The sequence below is a fragment of the Centruroides vittatus genome, unplaced genomic scaffold, assembly GCF_030686945.1.
Source record: "Centruroides vittatus isolate TY-2023 unplaced genomic scaffold, ASM3068694v2 contig_790, whole genome shotgun sequence".
Lineage (NCBI taxonomy): Eukaryota > Metazoa > Arthropoda > Arachnida > Scorpiones > Buthidae > Centruroides > Centruroides vittatus.
In genome coordinates this window covers 1,035,083-1,062,262 of record NW_027122510.1, presented here as the reverse complement: position 1 = coordinate 1,062,262, position 27,180 = coordinate 1,035,083, and the positions used below count along the sequence as shown (strand labels likewise).

General features: G+C 25.3%; 1 protein-coding gene across 1 annotated transcript in view; it reads left to right on the top strand.

The window, feature by feature from the left end:
• Positions 1-27,180, top strand: part of LOC136981745 (gamma-aminobutyric acid receptor subunit beta-like) — a 91,028-nt gene that overhangs the window by 8,950 nt on the left and 54,898 nt on the right. The window contains exons 4-5 of the mRNA XM_067278105.1: positions 862-1,088; positions 25,064-25,146. Of these exons, the coding sequence (XP_067134206.1) occupies positions 862-1,088; positions 25,064-25,146 (310 nt within the window). The remainder of the gene's footprint in view (positions 1-861; positions 1,089-25,063; positions 25,147-27,180) is intronic.

The following is a 27,180-nucleotide window of genomic DNA, read 5'->3' as shown; positions in this document are numbered from 1 at the left end:
TTTTTATTACAGTATTACTCGCAACACATAATACTGTAGTAGTATTTAACAAACATACAGTCAAACCTCTAAACAACGGACACCGAGGGAAATATTTTAAAGAAATGGTCGTTGTTTGTAGTTTATTGGGTTGCAATTTGAAAGAATTGTAGACGTATTGTCATCCGTCTGTTACCTGTCTGTCTGTTTCTCTTTAATTTCGAGAATGGTGTTAGATATATAAAATTCGAGACTAGATATAGAAAATTAGGGATAAAGGCTCCGATTAACTATATACGAACTTCCGGTATAGACCGGAAGTCGCGTGATTTCAATTAACAAATATTCTTCATGACAAAGTTAAATAGATGACCGGCATGACTCTGTTGTTATCAGGAAAAGTAGGATATACAGGGGCAAGCCACTAATAATTTGAGATCGAAAGCATATATTTTAAATTATACATGCATACAAAACATGAATAATAATTTTTCACGTTTTGTATGCATTTTTGTTTTTAAAAAGTGCACTAAAATATGGCCGCTGTTTACAGGTGTGTGGTCATTATATGAGGTTCGACTGTAATAATATAAGCATAAAAACAAAGAAAATTATACTGTTTAAAGTTAATAAAGATTGCAATTTTAGAAGACTTGTTAACACAGTAAACTCCTACACAACGTATAGTACAGAGTAAGTAACTGTACAGTACATTATATAGGAGTATACTGTATACACTTAATGCTGTAATATAGAGAGATAAGTTAATATTAGTATTTAAAATTAATAAAAATTAATTCTTTTTTAAAAAATTATTAATATAGCAGTATGGTATTAGGGTATAGTTATTTTTATACCATACACGAATAATTTCTGTTACAGGATTTTACTTTAGACTTTTATTTTCGTCAAGAATGGGATGATGATCGACTTAGATTTCAAGCGAAAGCTGGACTGGAAAGCCTATCTGTAGGAGCAGAAGTAGCTGATAGGATATGGGTACCGGATACATTTATAGCCAATGAAAAGAGCGCTTATTTTCACCTGGCCACCACACCCAATACTTTCCTACGAATTGGTCCAAAAGGGAGTGTATTTCGTAGCATCAGGTAAAGTGCATTTCTTCAATACTATAAAATTCCTGCTTAAAAAAAAAGAAAAGAAAAGAAAAATAGTACAGACTCGCTTCACTACTTTATTAAATGTAACCTAATCTTTTCTTTTTTTTATTTATTTATTTTTATTCCTATTTTTTGACCCTTGAGGGTCTCTTCTATAAATTGAAACGCTTAGTGTACCTCGAAGATTTATTTGTTTTGAATTAAAGTTGAGGGGGAGTTTGAAGATTTTTTTTCAGCTGTTAAATAGAGTGGTATGGGAATTACTTAAATGATTAATGAGAGATTTGAAGTAATAGAATGACAGGAAATAACTTTTGGGTGTAACTTCAATTCATTTCTATTGAAATGCATAAGGGTCTTACTTATATATATATATATATATATACTTAGTCACAGACACGGAGCTTAGTCAAGCATACCTTGAAAAATCTTAGGGTGTGTTCGTCAATCTGTTTTTAACCTAATTTTTCGTTTAAGTATGTAAAATATGTTTTTATTATGACGTTTCTCTTCTGTAATTATTTATGTAATAACTAATTTTTTAAAAAGTATGCAATTTTATGACTAATTTCATGACGAAGTTAAATAGATGACCGGCATGACTCTGTTGTTATCAGGAAAAGTATGATGTACAGGGGAAGACACTAATAATTTGAGATCGATAGCATATATTTTAAATTATACATGCATACAAAACATGAAAAATAATTTTTAAGCATAATAATTAATTTAATAATAGTAAAATAATAATTAAGCAAAACTATTTTCCAACACAATTTTAAAATTAAATTATTATTAATTGTAATTCTGATCAAAATTACTCTTCTAAGTGCAATTTAAGCAAAAATTATGCTGGAAAAAAAATATATATAAGAACAGAAATTGAAATTTATTCTGTTCCAAAACTGCTCTTCTTTTTATCACATCCAATACATTGCCAACACCTTGTACATTGGATTTTATAGTGTAGTGTTTATTTCGTGTTTCTTATTTTGGAACAAGAAATATAGCTGTTGATCTGGTACAAAAATTGTATTTCTGACTCGAGGCTTGCATAGAAAATATAGATTTTTACAATACTTCAGCATATATTGAACGTTAAATTATACCAAAATATACCTTATTAAATCCATAAGAACTCAATAATGACATTGAAATTATTAAAATGATTGATTTTAATTTCGTTTAACTTTAATTGTGTAAATTAAAAACGGATTTAAACGTCATTTAAAATTTCGATTGTGTACTTAAATACAATTAAATTTTAACGGTGTAAATTTAAATAAATGGCATGATTTTTTTTAACATGGATATAAACAGGATGAATTTAACACATTTTAAAATACGAAAAAATAAAAATAAAGACGTATTTTTACCGCATTCTAACTCATTATAATATTTTATTGGATAAAAGATGGAAAATATAATTTTTCAGCATAATTTAAAAGTTAAAAATATGTCAAAATGCATCTCGTTAAAAGCTATAAAAACTCACTAACGACCTTGAAATCATTACAATAACTCACTTAATTTCATTTAATTTTAATTGTGTAAATTACATACTGATTTAAATGTCATTAAATGTTAAGTGTACGAGTTAAAAATAACTGACTTAAAATATTTTGAAAGTGTTTTTAAGATATGTAATCTCGTTGTGTTTATTTTATATTTTAACATATTTAAAAAAAAAACAGAAAAATAAAAGTATAAGTGTGTTTATTTATATTTTAATCCTCTATAGTGATACTCGGATTTAAAAATCGAGGAATTTTATAAAAAAATAGTATTTTTTAACATACATTTAACGTTAAAATACATCAAAATATATCACATTAACGTACAAAACTTTCTAATAACCTTAAAATTATTATAATAATTGATTTAATTCAGTTTAATTTTAATTGTGTAAGTTACAAATTGACTTAAACGACATTAAATGTTAATTGTATTTATTACGAATAATTGAAATAAATTTTTTAATGTGTAAATGGAATTTTGACGTAATTTAAAAAACACGAAGAAAAAATTTATTCTTTTGTTCTTCTATTTTAACCCATTATAATGTCCTATTATTGGCTGTAATATAGAATTCAAACACAGGACTTGCATAGAAAATAGGAAAAAAAAAAAAAATTAGCAATTGCTGAACGTTAAAATATATCACAACATTAAAGCTAATAAAAATCACTGATGACCTTGAAATCACCCGAATACTTAATTCTGTTTAACTTTAGTTGGATAAATTATAAATTGACTTAAACGTCATTAAACCCTAATTGTGTCTATTACAAAATAACAGGCATAACATGCATAACGCGCACAAACAGGAAGAAAACTTTCTTTTAATACATCTTAAAATATATTTTAAAAAATAAAATAAAAAGTATAATGTACATAATTTTATATTTTAAAACATTATAATATTATATTATTGGATGTAATATAGATTTATACTTGAGACTTCGAGTAGGAAATGATTTTTCAACGAATGACCTTGAAATCTCTACAATAAACGACTTAATTCTGTTTAATTTAAATTGTGTAAATTACAAACTGACTTAAATGTTATTAAACTTTAATTATGTCAATTACAAGCTGATTTAAACGTCATTAATTCTTAATTGTGTATATTACAAAACAGCGAACATAACGTGATTTCAGGCGAATAAGTAAGATAAATTTTACATTTTAAGCTCGTTTTAACGTAGGGAAAAAAATAAAATAAAATGTTTAATGCACACGTTTTTATATTCTACAGCATTATAATGCTGTATTATTGGATATGATAATCCATAGATTTTTGAGAACAAAGAAAAGCATTTTCAGTCTAAGATTTTCTTTGATATTTTTTTGAAAATCATCACGTAGTAATAGTGATTTAAAATTGATTTTTGCTTCCTCACTGACCGTATGGTCAATGATTTCTAGACTTTTTTATTCTTTTTTTTTTTTCTTATTTTTCTTGCAATTCTTTTCTCACATAAATCTGGAAATAGGATTATCCAACTGCATTCTTCTATTGTACTGTAAATTCAATAGATTTTTAGCATTTCAAAAATTTCCTTTCCTCTTTTATAATTTGTTATGGAACAATAGATCTAAACAAGTATAGGATTTCGCAATTAAATCCTGATTAAAATTTATTAAAATTAAATTTTTTAAACAAAAAAAATATAGAAAGAGAGAGTGAGAGAAAGTAAAAATAAATTCCATAATTAGAAAATTGATTTTTCTATATTCATATTCCAAAAATTAATATCATAATCAATATTTTTAAATTAATTAAAATTTTTGGAATCAATTATACTAATTTTTTCATTTATATTTTTAAATTTTATATTTAATTTTTTGTGTTTTAGAAACACTTTTGAGTTTTTTTAAAATACTTTTACATTAAAATAAAAATTATTTAATTTATATAAACGTATTTTGATACTTTAAAATTTCAAATTTTTTAGTTTTAATGATTAAATTTTGCACTTTTTAATTTTTTTTTTTAACTTTAGAGTAAATTTATTTTTATTGTGGTACATTTTAATTCTGTGTACATTTTGGTACATTTGTGTACATTTTAATGGTGTATACATTTTAATTTTCTGGGTTTTTTTTTACATAAAAATTGATAATGTGACTTAATTTTATTATTATTAATATTTTTTTTTGAGTTAAAAAAATATTTCGACTGAAATTTATTATGTAATTATTATAAGTCCATTTATATTTTAATTTTGTGTGCATTTTTAGAAAATTCTTATTTAAATTTATTACTTTTTTTTTTTTACATTTTACTAGATTTATTTTGAATTTTTCTGTTTAGATTTAAATTTTGATATTTTTGGCAAATTTTTTTTTGAACATTTTAATCTGAAAATAAATGATTTAATTACAGTTAATGTTTATTTATATTTTAATTTTATATTTTTAAAATTGATTGATGATTTCAAATAATTTGTTTTAATTTTTTAAAATTTATTCTTGGATGCTTTAATTTTAAAATGAATTATTTTATTTCAAAATCAAAATATTTACTAATTTAATTTAATAAATTTGATTTTTTTTAAAACTAAATTTTCTAATTATTATAATATGCATTTATATTTTTATCCTGCTGTTTTAGAAAATTTTATATACTTGAATTTAGAATTTTTTTTTATTTTATTTTATTTTACTTTAAAATAAATTATTTAATTACTATTATAAATGTGTCTATTACATAATAATTAAATTAATAAAAATCTAATTAATGATTATTTTGAGATTTAAAAACTATTTATTACTTTTTTTAAAAGTGGAAATATGTTTACTGAACAATATTAAGAAGTTTTTAAAGTGAAAAATTTTCTTATAATTTATGTATATAAAAGTTTAATACCGCTTTAAAGGAGTAAACAATTTTATTAATTATTTTAAATGTTGCTTATTTTATTCAGTTATAGCTACCTTTTTTTTAGAAAATTACATTGTGTTTGAAGATTATTTTTCTGTAAATTTGTATTCTTAGAAGTTAAAATTTTAAAATAGTTTAAATTAATAACAATATTTTAATAATTTTTTTAAAATTAGTGAGGTTTTCCATAGGAATTAATACATTTCTTCTTTGTGGGAATTAATACATTTCTTCTAAAAAAAAGTTAATAAATATGTAAATTTTTGGATTATTTTCTTAAACTTATGTTTTTTAAACTTAGAATTCAAAATATTTATGAATTAATTGTCATAATTTATTTGAAATAAGTGAGTATTCCATAGTCTTCTGTATGAAATTCGTAACTAATGCAATTTTTGCATTAATTTCTGTAAATTTATTTATTTTTGAATCAACATTTTAAAAATTTATTAATTAATAATTTTTTGATAATAATGAATTAATCCCTAGAATTATATTTTTGGTATAGTGAATTATTCTAAAGAAATGTATAATTTGTTTAGTTCTATAAACTCATAACCATAAAGTTTTTCCACCCTCTGTTTCTGGTTCCCCAGACAATTGCTCTTTTTGCTGTGTATAACATTGTTTGCTTTAAGTTAAAATTATTATAATATTTTTGCAAATTTATACAATTTTTAAGTTAAAAATTTAAAGGATATTATAATTAATATTACATATATTAATAATTTTTTAAGAATACTTTTGAAATTAGCCAGTTATAACACACTTTCCTGAAGAGTTTATGTGTTACAATTCTTGTAAAAAATTCATAATTATAATTAAAATAATAAATAATTTCAATATATTTGTATTATTTTGGTAATATTTTTTATTATTTAATGTTTTTCGGGGTAATTTTATACCGTTTTAAACTGAATTTTGCTCTTTAGACTTTCAAGTCATTAGAACATTAACGTTATGATAAAGTAAGGAAACTAAAAAAATATATGGGTCATTTATGAATCGTGAATACCTATAAGACATATGCCTAAGTGTATTCGATCCTTAGGCATATATTTTTTTTTGTTGGTGGTTTTTTTGATTGTCAGGAACAGAAACTTTATCCAAAAATGTTACGTTAGTGAACAGACAATCAATCATTTCTTGACATCCCATTCTTAAAGTCCGATAAGGAAAAATCTAAAAATTAAAACATGTTACGACAATGAAATTTTATGAAATTTTCAAATTTGTAACATTTTCATCATATTCGGGAGTATTTTTTTAAATTCAAAAAAAAAAGAGAGGAATTTTTCGAATCTAAAACACCGTAACTTTAGCGCACATTTACTTTAACAGATAAGTAGTTTAAGCACTATTGAAGTTTAAAAATATCCAAAAAAAAAATATATTTTTAGATAATCTATCGATGAAATTTTAACAAGAGTAAATACATTTTTATGTTACAATTGAATAAATAAATATTAAAATCTAAAAAAGTAAAAAATAATCGGGAAGGGAGGAGGAAGAAGAGAGGTAGAAGAGAGAGGAAGGAAGAGATGGAGAGAGAGGACGGAAAATAACAATTTTTTAAGTGTGTTTTTGATTTTTTTTGTTTTTTAGATTAAATATATATAAAAATGTTGCATTTTTCATCAAATGCAAAAATATTATATATAGGCCTATATATATAACAGATGTTGATTCTTTGAATATTTCCCACTTAAAGTATAAGTTTAAAATGAATAAAATTGAAATAAAATCAAAAAAAAAAAAAAACACCACGTGATCTTTCTTGACTAATCATAAATTCATTTAATGTATATAAGAACAATAAAAATATTACAAAAAAAAGTAATTCTAACAACAGCAAGACACTCGTCCTTGTAAAAATATCTTTTTAATAATATAAAGTCTTATATATTTGTTGATGTTTTTTGAAAGTTAGTTGATAAGATTCTAACAAAAGCGTCACTCATTAAAGAAACGAATAAAGAATAGCCTCAAGTTAAAGAATTTCTAAATCATTAATAGAATGTTTGATGTTCCGACCGAGTAATAATGATGGGTTGAGGTTAGAAGAAGGGGAATTTTTTTTTGTTTCTGTATTTTTTTGAATTTTTTATTGTAATTCTATGTGGTGAAAACATTACATTAGATATTTTCCTTTTTTTAAAAAAATGCAGAGTTTATAAATTGTAATTTTTTGAGTGGTTTTATGCGCTTGAACTCAACGTTGCTACAAACGTAAAATTCTATTCGAAAAAATGAAACATTTTTTAAAAAAAAATCTCTATGGATTCAGAAATTTTTGAATTTTTTTTATTTTTTTTGCCTGGAACTTCTTACCACATATAAAATATATATAAAATATTATTTGTATACAGTAATAGTGGAGTAGGTCACATAGTAATGGGGAAAACACATAATGGAGCCATATAGCGAATTAGATTATTAAAGTAAGTAAAGGAAAAACACATTGTGTAGTACCCCTAATTCCTATGGGGACCAGGAATTAGGGCCCGACATAATGCCTACCTGTGGGTATCCTCGAATAATGATAAAAGATTGAAATGTTAAATGAAATTTAAAAAATCCTGTAAATTATACATTTTTTGAATGATTCTACGCTTAAAATTTGCTTACTAAGGATATAAAATCGATTAAAAATAACTAATAATGATGTTTAACGTGTTAAAAAAAGATTTTTCGGACCTCTATATAGTGAAAACGTTATATAAATTGAAGATTTCTTTAATGTTTCTGTACTCGAAATTTCCTTCTTTGATTAAAAGAAAATTAGAATTATCCTGTAGTTTTAGAAGATATATTGATTTATTTAATGTTATATTGTCTGTAGTATCTATATCGGTTAATAATATTGAGCGCAACTACGATATTGATTATGGTATATATATGCATTGATGCGCGTATAACCAAGAAGAATGATATTACTTGAGATAATGTTACTGTTTAAATCCCTATCGATGTGGCCAACCGTGCTAAATTGCTCAATATAATATTTATTATATGAAATTATGCGAGGTTTTTTGATTTAAAATAAATGTTTTTTGATGTTTAAACCTTTTTATACATACAGTAACTTGTCTGAAATTATTTTTATTTAAACGAATTTTATCTGTGTTATACAGCAGTGTTTTTATGCGTATACCTGTGTTATACAGCTATGTATTTAGCTGTGGTTATACAGCAGTGTTTTTTGTGTGTATACCTGGTTATACAGCTGTTTAATGTTTCATTCATGTTTACAAATGTGTGTGTGGCTCTGTAGAATATTTTGATAGAACATAAATACAGCTCTTTTTGTATGTTTCTATAAACTTGTGATGAAACGAAAAGTCGAGTTTGTTTGCTGTTTATGGCTCTATAGACTGTAATTAAACAGAAACACAAATCTCTTTGTATCTTATTAACTCTATTGTAATGAAATAGAAATCTTCAATCTGTATGTAATGTTAGACATCACTAATGATGAAATCTATACGTATCAGTGTGCCTGCATCTCTCCTGTATCGAAACAAATAAAACATACCCATTAAACACCCATAGACCTATATTTTTACATTTATACGTGTCAGGAACAAGTACTTAAATCAAAATATATAAAACCAATACGTTGCTATGCACTGGCTATCGTGATGAAACAGGTACATAAATCTGCCACGTATAGTTTATCGATAAGTATTTAGGTGTTAATGATTTTATAATTATTTTCTAGAATTAAATAAGTATAGATTTTTACATAAATTAAAACAGATATAAAAACAATAAATTTACATAAATTCAATAATCGTGACGAATTAACTGTATAAATCCGTGACATAAAGACTTATTTGATTACGTTCACGAAAAGGTAGACCTGTATAAAGGTAGGACTAGATATAGGCTACTTGATAATAGCAATACCTATCCATCAATATCAAAATTTAAATAATATAAATCATGATAAAATGTGAGAAATATCACATAAATTCTTGGAAAAGTATCAAAAATATTCGTTAAACTAATCAATTTAACATTATGAAATAATTATTTTCGATTAATATTTATCATAAAGTGATGTACTTTTTATCTATAACAGTTGTACTGTTTTATTATACATGTCGTTAAGTAGAAAAAGTCATAATTATTAAGTGTTTCAATTGTTAATGTCGGAAAGAAAACAGTCGTCTGAAACAATACTAAATTGTCTATTATATACCGAATTGTGTATGTGACGCATTGTTTGCTGTATATGGTGTGCTATTAATAGTCTGTGGAGCACTGTTATTGGTGTGTGATGTGGTATCAATCATTTGTAGCACACTATTAGTTGTAGTGTTCTTTAATTGTTTACGACGTATAGTTCACTTTTAAAGTGCATTATTAATTGTTTTTGACGCACTGTTTATTGTTGTATCAGTGTAAAACACTGTTAGTAGTTTATTATTATTTGTGGCTTGCTGTCAGTACTTTTAATTATAAACAGCACTATTATCTGTGACACACTAGTAATTATATATGGTGCACGGTTGTTTGTGAAGTAGTGTTAATTTTGAATAGTGCACTACGTGTAGTAAACTCTTATCAGTGACGACTGTTATTAGTACGTCGTCACTAATAAATAATAGTACACTAATAAGTATTGTTGCACTATTGATAGTAATTATTATGGAGCACCATTATTACACTTTGTAGTGCTCATTAGTAAGTTGTACAGTAGTGTATTAATTACGTGTATAGCACTTAGTTGTAAACAATGTAGCATTGTTTCAGAACACTGCTACTTGTCAATAATGCATTGTCGACTGTTTATAACGCATTATTAATTGTGTATAAAGCAGTATTCATTGTTTGTAGCGCACCGGTTGTGCACCATTAGTTACGTGTGACGCAGCAATAGTTGTGTATGACGTATTATTAATTGATATCATTTAGAAACGAGGTAGAGTTTAAGAAATTACATCTATCATTGATATTGTTCAGAAATGAAGTAAAATTTAAGAAATTATTCTTAAAAAATACACACATACACACATATATATATAAAAAAGGTCTTTTATTCTTTATTGCTCCATCTTTAAATTCTTTCCTTAATATCCTCAACCACTTTTCTTAATGAGGATTGAGAAAATGAGGAAGGGAGGGAAAAAATATTCCACTTTTCTAAATTAAACTAAATAGTCTAATATAGATTCAACAAATCACTTTGGAAGATGGATTTTATAAGTAGAACTATATTTTGATCAGTATTTTCTTTTCTGTATTCAACTTCCAGATGTTGTATATGTCTCTCACTTTCCACCATTTGTTGTCATCTGGATTTAACACGTCTCCAAACGAGAATGGAAGACAAAGAAAAATTGCACTCCTATAACTTATATATAGATTTTCTACGAATAAATATTTAATGTTGATTTATAGAAAGAAAATAAAATCGTTGTTGTATGACAAACCACTGCTGTATACACCACTTCAGGTGTATTATACACACTTACTTGTGTACTATTTCTGTGTTTGGCACGGTATTAATTATTTGTGACGCAAATTTACTTGTGTCTATGCATATTAATTACGTGTAATGTATTTCGGTGTAGTGTTAATTGTGTATGAAGTATACATAACTTAATGTACGATTTATTCGCTAGTTTTAACGTGTTTAAAAATTATTTTTAAAATTTATTTTGCTTAAAGTAATTATTTATCAAGTTTTATGTAGAATTACTGCTTTATTATCGGAATTTGTATGCTTGAGAGAGATTTTTATACGAATATTGTCTAAACTTTTTATGTATGCATAATTATTACTAGTTCATGTTAATTATATATGAAATACGTGAATTATAGTATTAAGTGTGAACTATTTTTATAAAATATTAGTCGCGTACTATTGTTTTTATAAAACAGTATTATTCAGTATTACATACGTATATATACTGTTAGTTGTGTATGATGCAGTATTATTTATGTATGACACACCATTATATATGATACATTATCACATTCTATATGAAGCACGTCAGGAGTATATAGTACAGTACATTAACTGTATATGGTACAATTTCAGTTGTATCTAATGCAACGTTACTAGTGTTTGGCATAAATTGTGTATAATGTATTATTATTTATATTACATAATGGCGTTTTTACTTCTCATTTCACTACTCTTTAAAATATGACGTACTTTTATAACGCATATACTATATTTCTATATACGTCACACTGTTAGCTAAGTATGATGCTCTATAATATACGACACTATTATTTGTATACAATACCTTATTACTATTCTTTATAGTTACTTACAAGTAGTTTTATTATTATTAATTCTATATATTATATTAGTTTATTATACTAGTTCTATAATTTTTACACTTGTACACACTAGTATTATTTATGATACACTGTTATTTGTGTATAAAACACTAATAACGTTTATAATGTTACATGTGACGTATCTATCACATTATACACAAAATACCGTTAGTACAGAGCATTAATAATTATAACAACTTGTATATAATGCAATGTTAGTTGTATATGAAGAGCTATTATATATTTTTCTATAACGAAATCTTTAGTTAATAATACCGTTTATATATAAAACACACCATTAACTATACTATTATAGTACTTAACACATCATTCTTTTTATATTCTACGATAAATTTTTATTTATGTAAAGTACTGTAGTGTATAACACACTGTAAACTACTGTACAATACTGTAATGTATAACACACTACTAGTAGTGTTTTATACACTACAGTATTGTTTATAGCTCTAAAAACGTAGTGTTCTAAATAAAATAGTCATATATTTAGTATTTTTTAAAGTAATAAGATAAAATTCAGCTTAAGATGGACAAAAATCTGATAACGTTACGTTAGTCCTTCTAAGATTGTTTCGTATTAGATATTCTGTTTACATTAGAAATGGTAACGGTCTGCTGGTTCGTTTTTCCAGATCGTCCACGCTGTAATGGATGTTTTAGTTCTTCCTACCACGTCTGTATACGTCCCTCTTTTTTACATTGACAGATTATACTCCGTCGATTTTTACAACCTGATGGATTTTGCATATTTTTCATTATTTGACATTTTACGTAATGCGAATGTGCGTGTGGGGCATAAAAAAATTCCTTTTGTAAAATAAATAAATAAATAAATAAATTTAAAAACTGTATTTTAAATATATTTATATACAAAAATTTAAAACATTAACAAAATAATTATAAACATTAGAAAATTTTCAAATAAATGCGTTTAAATTTAGTAACGTATTCAAATTTTTACAAGTAAGTGACAGATTTCTCGTCAAGAAAATAAATTCGTTGTTAAATTCTCGAGAAGGAATTTGTAAATTTCTCAGCAAGGAAATAAATTTGTTGTAATTCCAATTACTTTCCTACTTCTTCTATTACAAGATTAGATATGATTAAAATTGCACAGCTATCGTTTCCGATGAGAAAATCCACATTCTACTCCACTACGCTCGCTACACACTCATATATACGTCACACATATATACGTCACACTTAAGAAAGTTCTATATATATCTTCTACAAGAATGTAACAAATAAAGAAAAAAAACCCATAATAAAAATTAAATACATAATTTAAATTCCATTAATTTAAAAATTAAATAGTCAAACATATAAATACGTCACACGTGTATATGCCATGTCACACGAAAGTCCTGTATATCCTACAGGAATTTAATTACAAACATACAAATTAAATAGAATTAAATCGATACTTTTAATCGCATTAATTTAAAAATCAAATTTATAATATTTAATCCGCTTTATATAATCCTTTCAGTAAAATTGTAAATCTGTATAATCTTTTAAGAAAATGTTTATTTAATTCTTTTAATTTATTACAATTATTATTATTATTTAATATCCCAAGTGGAATTTTAACTGATTTATGATGATTTTGTAACATAATCAAATACAACTTTCACGATTACTAATGAGTAACATGAATTCATACTTTTCAATAACTTTTAAATCATTCTCGATCTCATTAATATATCATCTAAAACTTTATTAATTTATAATTAATATAATAATAATAAACTCGCGAATTATTATTATTATTATTATTATTATTATTTTAAATTTATATTGCCATTAATTTTTTTAAATTTTATTTTAACAGTTTTACTTTAATTATCTTTTAACAGTTTTATTTTTAATTTTTCTCTTCTTATTTTAAATTTTGGGCTGCAATTTTAATTCGCACACTCCGCTCTTCGTTAATCTCTATATTTGTGTTAGATGATAATCGAGACCTTATATTGTAAGCGTAAGTTAAAATCGAGACCATATATTCAAAGCGTAAGTTAAAATCGAGACCACATATTCAAAGCGTAAGTTAAAATCGAGACCACATATTGAAAGCTCGAGTGGAAATCGAGACCACATATTGAAAGCTCTAGTGGAAATCGAGACCATATATTGAAAGCTTGAGTGAAAATCGAGACAAGATATTGCAAGCTTGAGTTAAAATCGAGACCATATATTCAAAGCGTAAGTTAAAATTGAGACCACATATTGAAAGCTCAAGTGGAAATCAAGACCACATATTGAAAGCTCGAGTGGAAATCGAGACCATATATTGAAAGCTTGAGTGAAAATCGAGACAAGATATTGAAAGTTTAAGTGAAAATTGAGACCATATATTGAAAGCTTAAATGAAAATTGAGACCAGATATTTAAGGCTTAAGTAGAAATCGAGACTGGATTTGGAAAGCTTAAGTGAAAATCGAGACCGGATATGGCCCGATTAACTAAATACGAACTTCTGGTTTAGATCGGAAGTCATCTGATTTTAATGCAAAATTTTCTTGAGTACCGGTTAGATAGATAAACGGCATGACTCGATTGTTATCAGGAGAAGTATGATGTACAGGGAAAAGATATTACTAAAATCCAGACCAGATATGGAAAGCTTAGGGGCTTAAAACTCCGATTAAATGTATACGAACTGTTTTTGTTTAAACCGGAAGTCACTTGATTTTTTAAAATTAAAATATTGTTAAAAACCGTAGCCTGGCATTATGACGATGTCACAATAAATAATTGCTCGTTTAAGTTTTTTTTTAATTGTTTCTTTCATATTCTTCATTTATTACTGTTTTTAAATTTCTCCTAAAAAAATTAAATGCAAAAATATTAAATAGTTCTTTAATATTTTAAATACTTTTTATTTTAATTTTCACTTAGAATATTTATTGCTTTTAATTGTTTTTTCTAACTTTTTTTTCTTTTTTTACTTTTTCTCTTAAAATTGTGCTTTTAATTATCCTTTTTACATTTTTATTTTAACATTTTGCGTTTATTCTCTTTTAATACTTTCCTTTTTAAGCACTTAATTGTTCATTCAACATATTTTTAAAAAAATATTTTCCACTTTTAAATTGCTCTTAAAAGAAAATGAAATGCAAAGTATTAAACATTTTGCTTTAATTTTTAAACATTCTTTATTTTAATTTTTGCTTTTAATATTATTTTATACATTTGTAAAACATTTTTTCCTTTAATTTTCTTTTAAAATCTTATCGTTTAATTACCCTTCTAACACTTTTATTTTAATTTTTAATCTTGTACAGTAGTACTGTACATGTACAACATTCAGAAATAAATGTTGATATTTTTGATGATGTATATATGTATATATATTTAAAAAATGTTGTTTTAGTTGTTATAACTTGAATCCTTCGGAGAGTCGAGTATCAGGTTCTACATGATTGTAAAAACTCATATTACGATGAGGACCGGATCTGATATACTGAAACTTTGAAGAGGGCAACGTCAAAAAATCAAGTTACTAAAAATTGATGTATTTAACGTGAAGGAAATTATTTTTATACGTAATTTTATTGTATAATCTTAAATTGTTTTAAATTTTTTATATCATTTTCTCTGCTAGATTTGTATTTTTTTACACTCTTCCATTTCTCATGTATTTGTTAAAAGTACCGTAATTAAATTATATTTAGTAACCACATAAATTGTTTTCTTAATAATTTAAACAACTTTATAGAGTAGATTTTTGCTTCACGATTGCAGGAGTCAAAAAATTTAACCCTTAACCCTTGGAATTGCGATCCACCGGCTGAGTAAGACCTTTCCTTGCGACTTACATGTTGAAAGTAATTTTTCAACGTCATATCAGAGGTCACGACCTACTGCTAACATACTGTAACAGTAATTTATAATTTGAAAAATTTATCCGAAAGAAATTGTTAACATTTCTTTTTACTGAACATTTGGTTAACTGTAGCTCGCGAATTACTAATAGAGGGACAGTAATACTTAAAAGTATCATTCGCTTTTTCATGTTTCAATTTAATAGCATTCTATTATATATATTATTTAGTTTATTTCTCTTAAATTTATATAAAAAATTAATATATATAATACTCGGTGTGATTCGAATAATAGTGTGATACAATTTCTATAAGGAGTGACGTACTATGCATTGACAATAAAGAACAGGAAACTTGGTGGCTACAATAGAAAAGTGACTGGAAGTAAAGTATACGATACTGGTTCCCAAATGACTATCACAGTGGTCAACATGATCTATATACCAACTGCAGTTTGTAATACACACAGCACAGCCTCTGGCCATGCTATTACTTGCACTGTGAACATTTTCTGACAGGTATAACTATAATATGACCCATAACAAGACAGCTACTCTCTATTATTTTACACGAACTTTTTTAATTTTTCAGCTAAACCACGAAGGATTGTGTTTAAAATTAAACAACTGAAAATTTTGGTGGGTCATATTATTAATTAATTTTAATATTTGTATGATCTAACTTGCCTGCAATTTCAAAAAAAAATCGTAGACCTATAAAATTGATCCTTTATCTCGAGATAGAACGGCATTGGATAGATGAAATTCGAGCTTATACGATACGAACTTCCGGTATAGACCGGAATTCACGTGATTTAAATTCAAAAATTTTCTTCAGAACGGAGTTACACAGATGACCGGCATGACTTTGTTGTTGCCAGGAAAAGTATAATGTACAGGGGCAAGGCAGTAATTTGAGGTGGAAAGCATATGTTTTAAATTAAATAAATTAAAAATATGATTAAAAATCGTACCCCGGCTGCAAATTTTGCTCGTTATTTTGGGCTCATTATTACAGTGTCCTTACTAGTAGAAGCATAACTGCTGTGCATTCTAGTATAGATAATCCTATTCTTAATGGCTTTACTAAAATTGAGTATGTAATAATGTGGATCCAATTATTAATTGTTCTCTTTGTATGACACTAAATATTAACTGTTGCAGTGCCCAATTATTTATTATGATTTTTATACTTATATGGAAAGATAAGGATCGTGTATTGAATTATATAATGATCCTTATTTAATTCAAGAAAAAGTCCTGTTACTTATGATTCTATTTATATACTCCTGTTTGTATGGATCATATTAACAGGACAATTATTGTTACTAGTCTTGTTAATAACTGTAATCCACTTATTGTACTAATTAGTATTATAATTAATATGATTATTGAAACTCCTACATATGTATTCTTAGTAATGTGAGTTTTGCAGCTCTTCTTTCTATTTTGAGTCACAACAAGACAATTAAAAATTGTTACAATAATCCTTATTTTTATAGAATCTTATATAAAGAATCCCATTATAATGGTCCTAATTATAATTATTACTTAAAACGAACTTAATATTGTCCTGTTTGTACGATATAATTAACAATAATGTCATTATTGATATAAGGATTATAATGATTATTAAAAGTCCTATTTATGATGGCATTATTATTATCATGGGTCGTATTATAATGGTCCTTATATAATTCTTGTTGCTTATGATTCTATTTATGTATTGTTGGTATGAGTCATATTACCATATAGACTTGTCAATAACTAAATTACTAATAATTCTGTTAAGTTTATAATTTGTAGTAACATAATAATTATTATAATTTTTGTAATATCACTGCAGTAAGATGCAATTATTATTCATTCTATTATTATAATTAAGTTAATGATGTCATTATTATAGAAGCTGTTCTTACTATACACGATAACCGTGTCCTGTTAACACAGAAATGATTTCTTGTTACAGATTTTTTTAAAGGAAAAAACCTTCACAATTTTCTTATTTATTCCATACTTGACAAGATAATTCAACCATTTATTGGATTCTTCCAAAATAAAGCCTTTATCCATCATAGAGCCAGGTCAGAACTGAATCTGTCAGTGTGGTAGTTGGTCCTATCATTCGCTTCGTGTCAAATAAATTATATTGCGTGCACAACTTCCATACAAGTTTTGTTATTGCCAAGTACTGTATGTACTCTACTAGATTAGTCACCTTGGAACACAATATCTAGCTTGAAGATTAAGTCTTCCTTTGTATAAAAATTGCTCAACGTTTAATAAACGTCTAGAAATGTTTGCAAAAGTTGTAATTTTAAATGATCTCCATGCCATTATAGTAATAAACAATTTCCTTTTTTCGGCTGCAATTTAAAAAAATTCTAGAACTAGAATTCTATAAATTCCTACTATCTGTTCTTCTTTTATCTCGAATAAGTATGCACTAACTTCCATAGACCGGAAGTCACATTATTTTAATTCAAAATTTTTTCCTGAATGGAGTTACACGGGCACGACTCTATTGTTATCAGGTAGAGTATGATTTACAGGGGCAAGACACTAATAATTTGAGATCGAGAGCATATATTCTAACTTAAATAAATAAAAAATATGATTAAAATTTGTAGCCCAGCATCGTGACGATGTCACGATAAATAATTGCTCGTTCTCTACTCGCTCCCTATACTGATCGATACACTTTAGTGACTTATAAAAATATACTTACTTATTATTTTTTTTTTTACTTTTCTAATTTTTAACTAAACTTTTTTTAAAGTTTAGAAATTAGTGAGAATGTAATTTCACTTTCTAAAGCTGGATCTAAGATTAATTTTGCTGTTGTAACTTCCAAAATTGCTAAAGGCAATTTTAATATAATGTTGCTGCAGAGCATTTAAAGCACATTTAGTGCATCGTTTCTCTTCAAGATTGATGAGTAAATTTATAGGCAAACCGTATAATACTGTATAGAATTCTTATGTTTTACTCTTAATTTATTTTAAAAGTTCAATTTTTATACCTGTAAACACGATATATTTATGTATATTATTGTTATACTTTATAAGGTATCTTTATTATCTTTATGTTTTATAATTTCTGAATATACCTTATACTTTATGTACAGTACTTTATATAAGCAGTTGTGGATCCAGAAATCTTTAGAGGAGTGCAGAGAGAAAAATATATATCTCACAAAATTTTTACTAGCTTTACTCAGAAAAAATCTCCAGAAGGGGGTGCAGCTGAGTCCTGCTCACCCCCTAAATCTGTCTGTATATAAATCTTTAAAGTTACACTTTAAATAACGTATTTTTTTAAAAAAAAATATTATTTTTTACCTATAAAACTTACTTCATAAATTGATGTACGGATGCTTCAAAAATATTAGCAGTTATATGGAGGCGTACACTCACTGCGGAAAGGGTAGTAGGGCCTTACGTTTTTCAAAACTTTATACTCGGGTCGTGACTTCTTGCACATGATAGAGAACTACACAGAGAACAATCTGCTAAGTGTTAACATTTTTTAAGCATCCTATATATATGCACTTCTTAAAAGGAGCTAGTACATAACGTAATTTACATACTGTATATAGTTACACCACTTTGAAAAAAAAATCAAATTTTACTTATTGTTTAAAAACTGATATAAATATGTACACAAAACTCAAGTTTTTAACATGATGTAATTTATTATACACAAGTTCCTCCTTTATTATATATTCTTCTATATTTGCACACGAGATCAAGCTTCGGACATGTTGAAAAATGTGGTCACTGGTATGTAAATAAGTGTTGAAAAAATCCAAAAAACCGCCTTTATAAGAGCACTCTACAAAATTCATTTAATTAAATAATTAAATTCAATTTGTAAAGAGGGAAGGAAGAGAGAAAGAGATATCTCTCTATATGTATGAAATTTGATAATAGTGTTTTTTTTTAGATGATGCTGATGAATCAAGATGGAATTTTTAAGAGTTTTCTTTGATTATCTTAATCAAGCGTGAAATAAGGTCACTCTTTTAAGCTATCCTAATACAGAATTACGCACTTCAGATTGTTTACAGTTGCTTCAACATCAAACTTTTATCCTGTACTTAATATTATAAGAAAACAGTTCACGTACAAGCTATGTGCTGTGATTAACGATGTAAGTGAAGATAGAGAAGAAGTTGTATCGATATTTTTGACTAGAAGAAGAGGGAAATTTCCAAAAAAAAAAAAAAAAATTAAATATATAATAAAGAATTTTTTAAAATAATTAATATATTCATATCATAAATCTCTGTTAAAACTTTCTTCTCTATTATACACATATATACATGCATAACTTTATTTTAAAAATTGAAACTTACTTAGTTTATTTTTAAAATAAAATAAATTTATTTTTGATTATTTTCTTTTTATTTTTTTGGAAAAATATTCAATTTTTTGAAGTTTTATAATAGATTTTGCCACTTACACCTGCACATTTTAATTATTACAATTTCTAAAATAAATTATTCGAATGTCAAATTTATATATTTAATTTTTTAATTACGTCAATAAAATATTTATTTCTTTAATAAAATTATATATATAGGTATGTATATAAATATCAGTGGCACGTTATCCTTTGGGCAAAAAGGGCAATTGCCTAGGGGCCCCATCAACAGGGGGCCTCAAACCAATCTTTTATAAGAAAATACTTTCTTCAAATAAAAATGTCTGATGTCAACACAGCACATGGAGCCCCTAATTCAAATTTACATGGGTTCCACGAAGCTATAACGCACTACTGATTTTACTTGTATTTTAATTTTAAACATATATTTTGGTGTGTTTCTTCTAAAACAATCCTAGTTTTCTTAATTTCAAACCTATTTTCCCTCTCTAATAAATATCTAAATGTACACAAATATATTTTATATATTATAACTTAAATTTATTAGATATATATTTAAAAAGTTCTTCTAAAAAGTCTTACTTTTATCATCATCTTTCATACTTCATACGTGTGCATGTATAGGCTACATACACACACACACATGTTTTTTTAATGTTAACAGTATATACATTAAATTTAAATATTTTTCGACTCTAAAAAATGTTTTTATATATATTTTTTGAATACTTTTCCACCCTTTGCGACTTTGGGATTCTCTAGAGAGACACGACTTGTAAGTGAAGCTGATGTAGTGTATAAAATTGAAACAACCTACAGAAAACTGAATACAACAAAGATATATCAGCTTCTAAAAAAACATTTTTAAGCTTGATCAAACTAAAAATAAAATATATTTTAGATATTTATTATATATTATTTATAATTATATTTATTTTTTTTAATTTACTTACTTTCAGTAAGTTGTGAGAGGCCTTAACTAAGCCTGGAGCCGCAAACCATTTTTCAAATAATATAAGGCTTATATCACATAATTTTTGAAATTTAGAAGGCCCCTAAAGGTGTGAGACCTTTACGGGGCCTTCTAAATTATTACGCCTGAGCTATTTATTATTGCTATTTCCATATACTTGTAAGTACTTACTTGTTTAAGAAGATCGGGTATTCATAGATATATATTTCTGTGTTTGAGGCCCTAGGCAAAAATAAAGATTGTCTGCGTTTAAGACCGTCACTAGATATCACCCTATCTTCTTATTTTTAAATACTTGCTTACTTACTTTTTGTAATATTTTCTGTGTAAGATCAAGATCTATATCGACAAGTAGCCTATACATTTCTGTGTCTGAGGCCTGTAAATCTTAGAGGCCCTAGACAAAATATATCTCAAATTGCCACTTCTTACTTTCCTTATTTTCTTATATTCATGGCAATGTACTTATAGGAAAAGGTTGTCTAGAGCCTGGAAAAAAATGATGATACCATAATTTACATATTTGTTCACTACTTACACCGATAAACATGTGATTAAGGCCTGTAAAATCAAGAGGCCCTAGACAAAAACCTAGATTTTCTAGTCTAAAATTTCCATTTTTTGCTTATATTTTATTCTCTTACTTTAGTAATGTTGCAATGATTAATAAAAAGAAAAGAAAAATGGAGATTAAATTTGTAATAAATAACTTTAAAAATAGAATATTACAAAAGAAATTTAAATCGAAAATTATTACAAAATTCTACTATCAGATATGACTACATATATATTTACTTAGAAGAAGCATTAACTTGATATATGATTGCTAACAGACTGATCAATTGCTTAAGGGTGGATCCATTTTTTATACTTTTCTAAAAACAAAAAAAAAATCAAAAAATATTCTTACAACATGTCATTTTTTTGAACTTAATAAATAATGATTTTTCTTATCTGTAGACAATATCATTTTCTTCCTAAAGAAATAATTAAACATGTTCTTAAATTGTCCATCTTCTCTTCTTCATAACTCAATCTCTTGAATTTAGAATATGTTTCTTGGTATAATTTTTTAGAATTTTTTAAATCTGTAAAGAGTTTTTTATGGAATTAAATTGTTTTAACAGGTTTAGAGTATTGTTATTTTTTAGAAAATGTACTTATTTTTCTTGAGATATAAATTCAAATCCTAAGCAATTGTTAACATACTTAGAGATAAATTGTAAATATTACTCAGTATTTGTTAATTATATCCAAAAATAAATGACTTTTTAGAAAAATAAACTTTAATAATATTTTATATTTTAAATGTAAACAATAATTAGAGAACTTTTTTAAATATATTCAGGACCATTTAAAAAATATTTTAGAAAATTTTTAAATTTATTTTTTTATATTATTATAAAGAAATAAATTGTATTTTTGAGAAATTTATGTCAATTATTTTAAGTAAAAATAGCAAACAGATTTCTTCTTTTTATATTTTTAGAATTTTTTGAAAAATTTTGAATTTTTTATAAAGAAATTTTTTATAAAAATGCAAAAAGATTATTTGATACTTTACTAAATCAAGAACTTTACTTTTAGACACAGAAGTTATTTAATTTCTACAACCAAAAAACAAAATTGTTTAATAATAATATGAAATTCACAGATAATCTTTTGTATTTTTAGAAATTTTTAGAATATTCTTGAATTATTTTATAGATAAACCATTTCATAAACTTACAAAATTATACTTTTGCTTCAATAAATTACATTAAAGTATATAAACAAGCAGAGATCCCCTTATATTTTAAGAATTATTAGAACATTTTTAAAGAAAATTTTAAATTTAAAAAAAACTCTATTTTTTCCCTTTTCTAAGCAAAGAAATTACACATATATGTCTCTAAATTCCATATTATACTATATTATATTCAGTCATCTACATTCAATTCTTATATTTTAAATAAGTAATTTAAGAATAATTAAAATTATTATAATTATATTCTAAAATAAATAATAATTTTATATATTTGCTACTTAAAATCCTAGAAATTTAAGTGCTTATGTCTCATATTTACTATTTATAACCCATGTTAAATAACATTTACTTGAAACCATAATTATATGACATTATACTACAATTATGATTACATAAAATTACTTTAGTTTTTAATTAATTATATAAATGTAAAAGATATAAGATAATATAACATTTCATTCATTTACACAATGATAATTAAACTTTCATAATTAAATTTTTAGAATTAAATTATACATAATTTTATATTTATATCATATAAATGTATACAAGATGATAATGAAATTTTTGCAATTAAATTAAATTTATAAAATGTTTAATGGCATTTACGTGTTAAATTTTATAATTATATTATAATAAAGTGTTTAGCTGTTGTTATAACATAGATTTTTATATTTTAATCTAAAAGAAACTTCTAAAAATAGCAAGTTTTTGAAGATTTTTCTGTGCTAGAAGCGCTTTTTTGGATTGTATTAATAAACACAATTAACTTGTGTAATATAATATTATACAAGAGGGAAAGCAAGGCCATCGGGCGAAAAATGGCCTCCAAGATTTTTACATTTCTGGAGCTTTCAAACGTCGAAAAATGCAAAAAACTCGGGGGTAATTTCTGTATGTATGGATGTTACTGTGTGTATTATGTGTGTGAGGGGCACGATTTTTTCGCCCTGTTTGAAGCTTAATAACTCATGTGCTTTTTGTCGAAAATTTCTAAAACTTTGCAAGCAGACTTGTGTATTAGTGGGATTGAAGCTGTTAAATTTTGGTGGGTAAAGGTCGAATGGGTGGGGAGATAAAGGGGGTCGTGTGTCACATCTCCAGCAATATCGGACTTAATGACGATTTTACTCGTTATTAGCATTTACAATTGTTTATAAAACTCATCCCTACCCTGAAAATTGAGTTTTTTTTTTGCCATTTTAGAATAATTAAAAATATAAAAAGAATTTTTTAAATAATATATGATAACAGATGGCGCTACCAAATGTTGCCTGGAAAGTTAAGCAACTCGTTGCTGGATTTTTTTTTTTTTAGTATAAATATTTACAACTGCATTAAAAAACTAGTTTATCTCCGTAAATAACTAAAGTTTTTAGATTTTTACGTATATCCGAAACTATAATTAGAATTATAAATCTAATATCCTAGTCAAATAATTTTTTGTTTGTAAATTTAACATATTTTAATGAATTTTTTTCTTTCCTTTCTCTCCCTCGTATGTTTATTGCTCAGCTTTTATTGTGGCCTTTTTATTGTTGCACTGAGGATGGCAATTTTTTGTCGCTATTGTATATGCGAATTAAAATAAATAAATTTAACAATATAAACCTGTGAATTATAAGCGCAAAAATCCAATCAAAACAAACGTTTCGTGTAATAAATAAAACACAACGACTAACACAAGTTTTGATTAATAAATACAACAACTTATAATCATTTTCTACACTGAAAACACAATACGTGTGTGTAACAAACACAATTTTCGGGGATGGTAAACACGAGAAATGACAATGAAAATAATTTTTTTTTTCTTTTGGATACAATAAATTGGTTTAAAAGCGAATGTGTAAAACGTCCGAGGGTATCATCCAAGGTAAGTGTGTGCCTTCCATGCATGTTCTGTGGATTGTAGATAGCCCAGTGACAGAAAATCAATGAACTTTTCCCTCGCTATCACTAGCAAACTAAACAGCATTTGACGCTACAAGATACAACACCATATGTTACTACTGATCAGGTGGCTGGCTGACAAATCATTTTTGTTAATAATCACTACATAACCTATTTATTGTACCTCGTTTCGATTTTATAACCTTATTTAAGTGTTCTAACCTATTTATTATTTACATACATACACATTATGTACACACATTTTTCTACTTAAGTATTTACACATAAGGAGTAGAGTAGTAAAGTGTATCATAATTATTACATCACATATATTATTAATATTGTTTTTTTAGAAAGAGAGAATGGGGGATTTTTTAGATATTGTTTATTAAAATTTAGTCTTGTTTCTAGTCTCTAATTCTGTTTTGTTTCTTAACAGATTGACTGTAACAGCCAGTTGTCCAATGGACTTAAGGTATTTCCCTATGGATAGACAATTTTGTACAGTGGAAATTGAAAGTTGTAAGTTGATTTAATTAGTCTCTTTTTTCATTGATATTTTACTTTTTAAAAAATCTAAAAACTAGAAAATTTTTTAGAATTTGAAGGTGATTATATACAAAGAGATTCCTATAGTTTAATTTACAGAAACATATGTTATGCATTATATTGAATTAATTATTCTTTCTGTCGGTATTTTATTCCTAAAAAAATCAAGAAATTTTTATTATTTGTAGGGAAATATATATACAATGTTTCTCTATAATTTCCTACAAACAAAAATATATTAAAGACTAATACAATTGAAAGTTTTAAGTTGATTTAGTTAGTCTCTTTTATGGTATTTTACTTCTAAATTTGATCTGAAAACATCTAAAAATCTACCAATATTTTTAGGATTTGATAAGAATTTACAGTAAACAACATTCTTATATAGTTTACTATACAGAAAAATATATACAGCAAGTAATAATTAATAAAGATAAAATTGTTATGAATATGTGAACATTAAAGTGTCATAAATGTATTGTAGTTAGTATATAAATTATTTATGTGATGCTATTAGTATATTAATCAATTAATAATTTAGTGAATTGTGTATATATGTATATATATATATATATATATTACTAAATATAAACTAATTTCTATATTATTTTTCTCTTAGTAATTACTTAAATTATATATTTATAAATGATTTGTCTGCTTGCCTGTTGTCCTTCTTTCATTTTTCATTTTTTTATTTTTATTTTTTTATAAAATCAAATAAATTAAATTTGACTTTTTCACAAATTGGAAATTGGTTTAGACCACTTTTCTGTACTGACAATAGCTCCGAAGTGCTGCTTTCAATTAAATGTTATTGCTTCCTGGTTCTCGGTTGAAATTCCTATTGCTTCGATTATTTGCTTAAAATGTATTTTAACTCTTCTACTATTTAGTACTTTAAAGAATTAAACATCTAAAAAAATAAACCATTAAAAAAGTATTGGATGTTGAACATCATCATCATTAATTGATAACTTGGTTTCTATAATTTTATATTTTCATATAAAATTATAAAATATCTGTGTAATTTTCCTGTGTAATTTCCTATATAATCTATTTATAATTATAAGAAAAACAATACAATTTTTTTATTTAAAAAATTATGAAATTTCTGTATAATTTTCTTTTTCTTATGAGAATTCTTACATAACTTTTTTTAATTAATTTAATATTTTATTTAAACTTTTATTAATTTTACTATAAAAACATTCATCATCTCTATATATTATACTTTTGTGCTTAAAAAAATATATATAAAATTTTAATCTAAAAAAATCTTCTTTAATTATTTAAAATATAAAATATTTTAAATATTAAAATTTTTATAAATTTAATATATGAAATCTCTCTCTCTCTCTCTCTCTCTCTCTCTCTCTCTCTCTCTCCTCTCTCTCTCTCTTTCTCTAAGGGATTTAAGTATATTTATAATTCATTATATGTCTTGTAAACTTAATCTACTTGTATGAATTTTATAAATATTTTGAGTCAATTTACTTATATTATTGTTATAGTATGGTTATGACTATTTATAACGTTGCTATCTAACAAAATTTTAATATTTTATAACCTTTACTGCACTGGTTGCAGTATAACACGAAGTGATGCTGAAGAGCTCTGAAGCATCTCAACATTAAGAGGTAGGAAGAATGCTATGGTACAGTCATAGAATACTAACATTTCTATACTAAAAAAATGTATTAATTTAATCAATAAATAGTACTTTAATCTTCTAGTATAACATAGACTTGTAGTAGACTCATATCTAAAGCATTGATTTGTAGTTATATTAGCTAGCTCTACTTTCAGAAATTACTTAATTAAACCTATTTATTTACAAATTATTTGAATTAAAATATGGAAATTGATTAAATTCTCATCTTAGTTATCATTTTTCTTATATTTACTACCAATGATTGAGTAGTTTTATTTTTTCCAGCTATATGTGAGCAGTGTTGTGATGGGATGCTCAATCATATTTTCTATAGATGAGAAGTAGAGCTTGAAAGA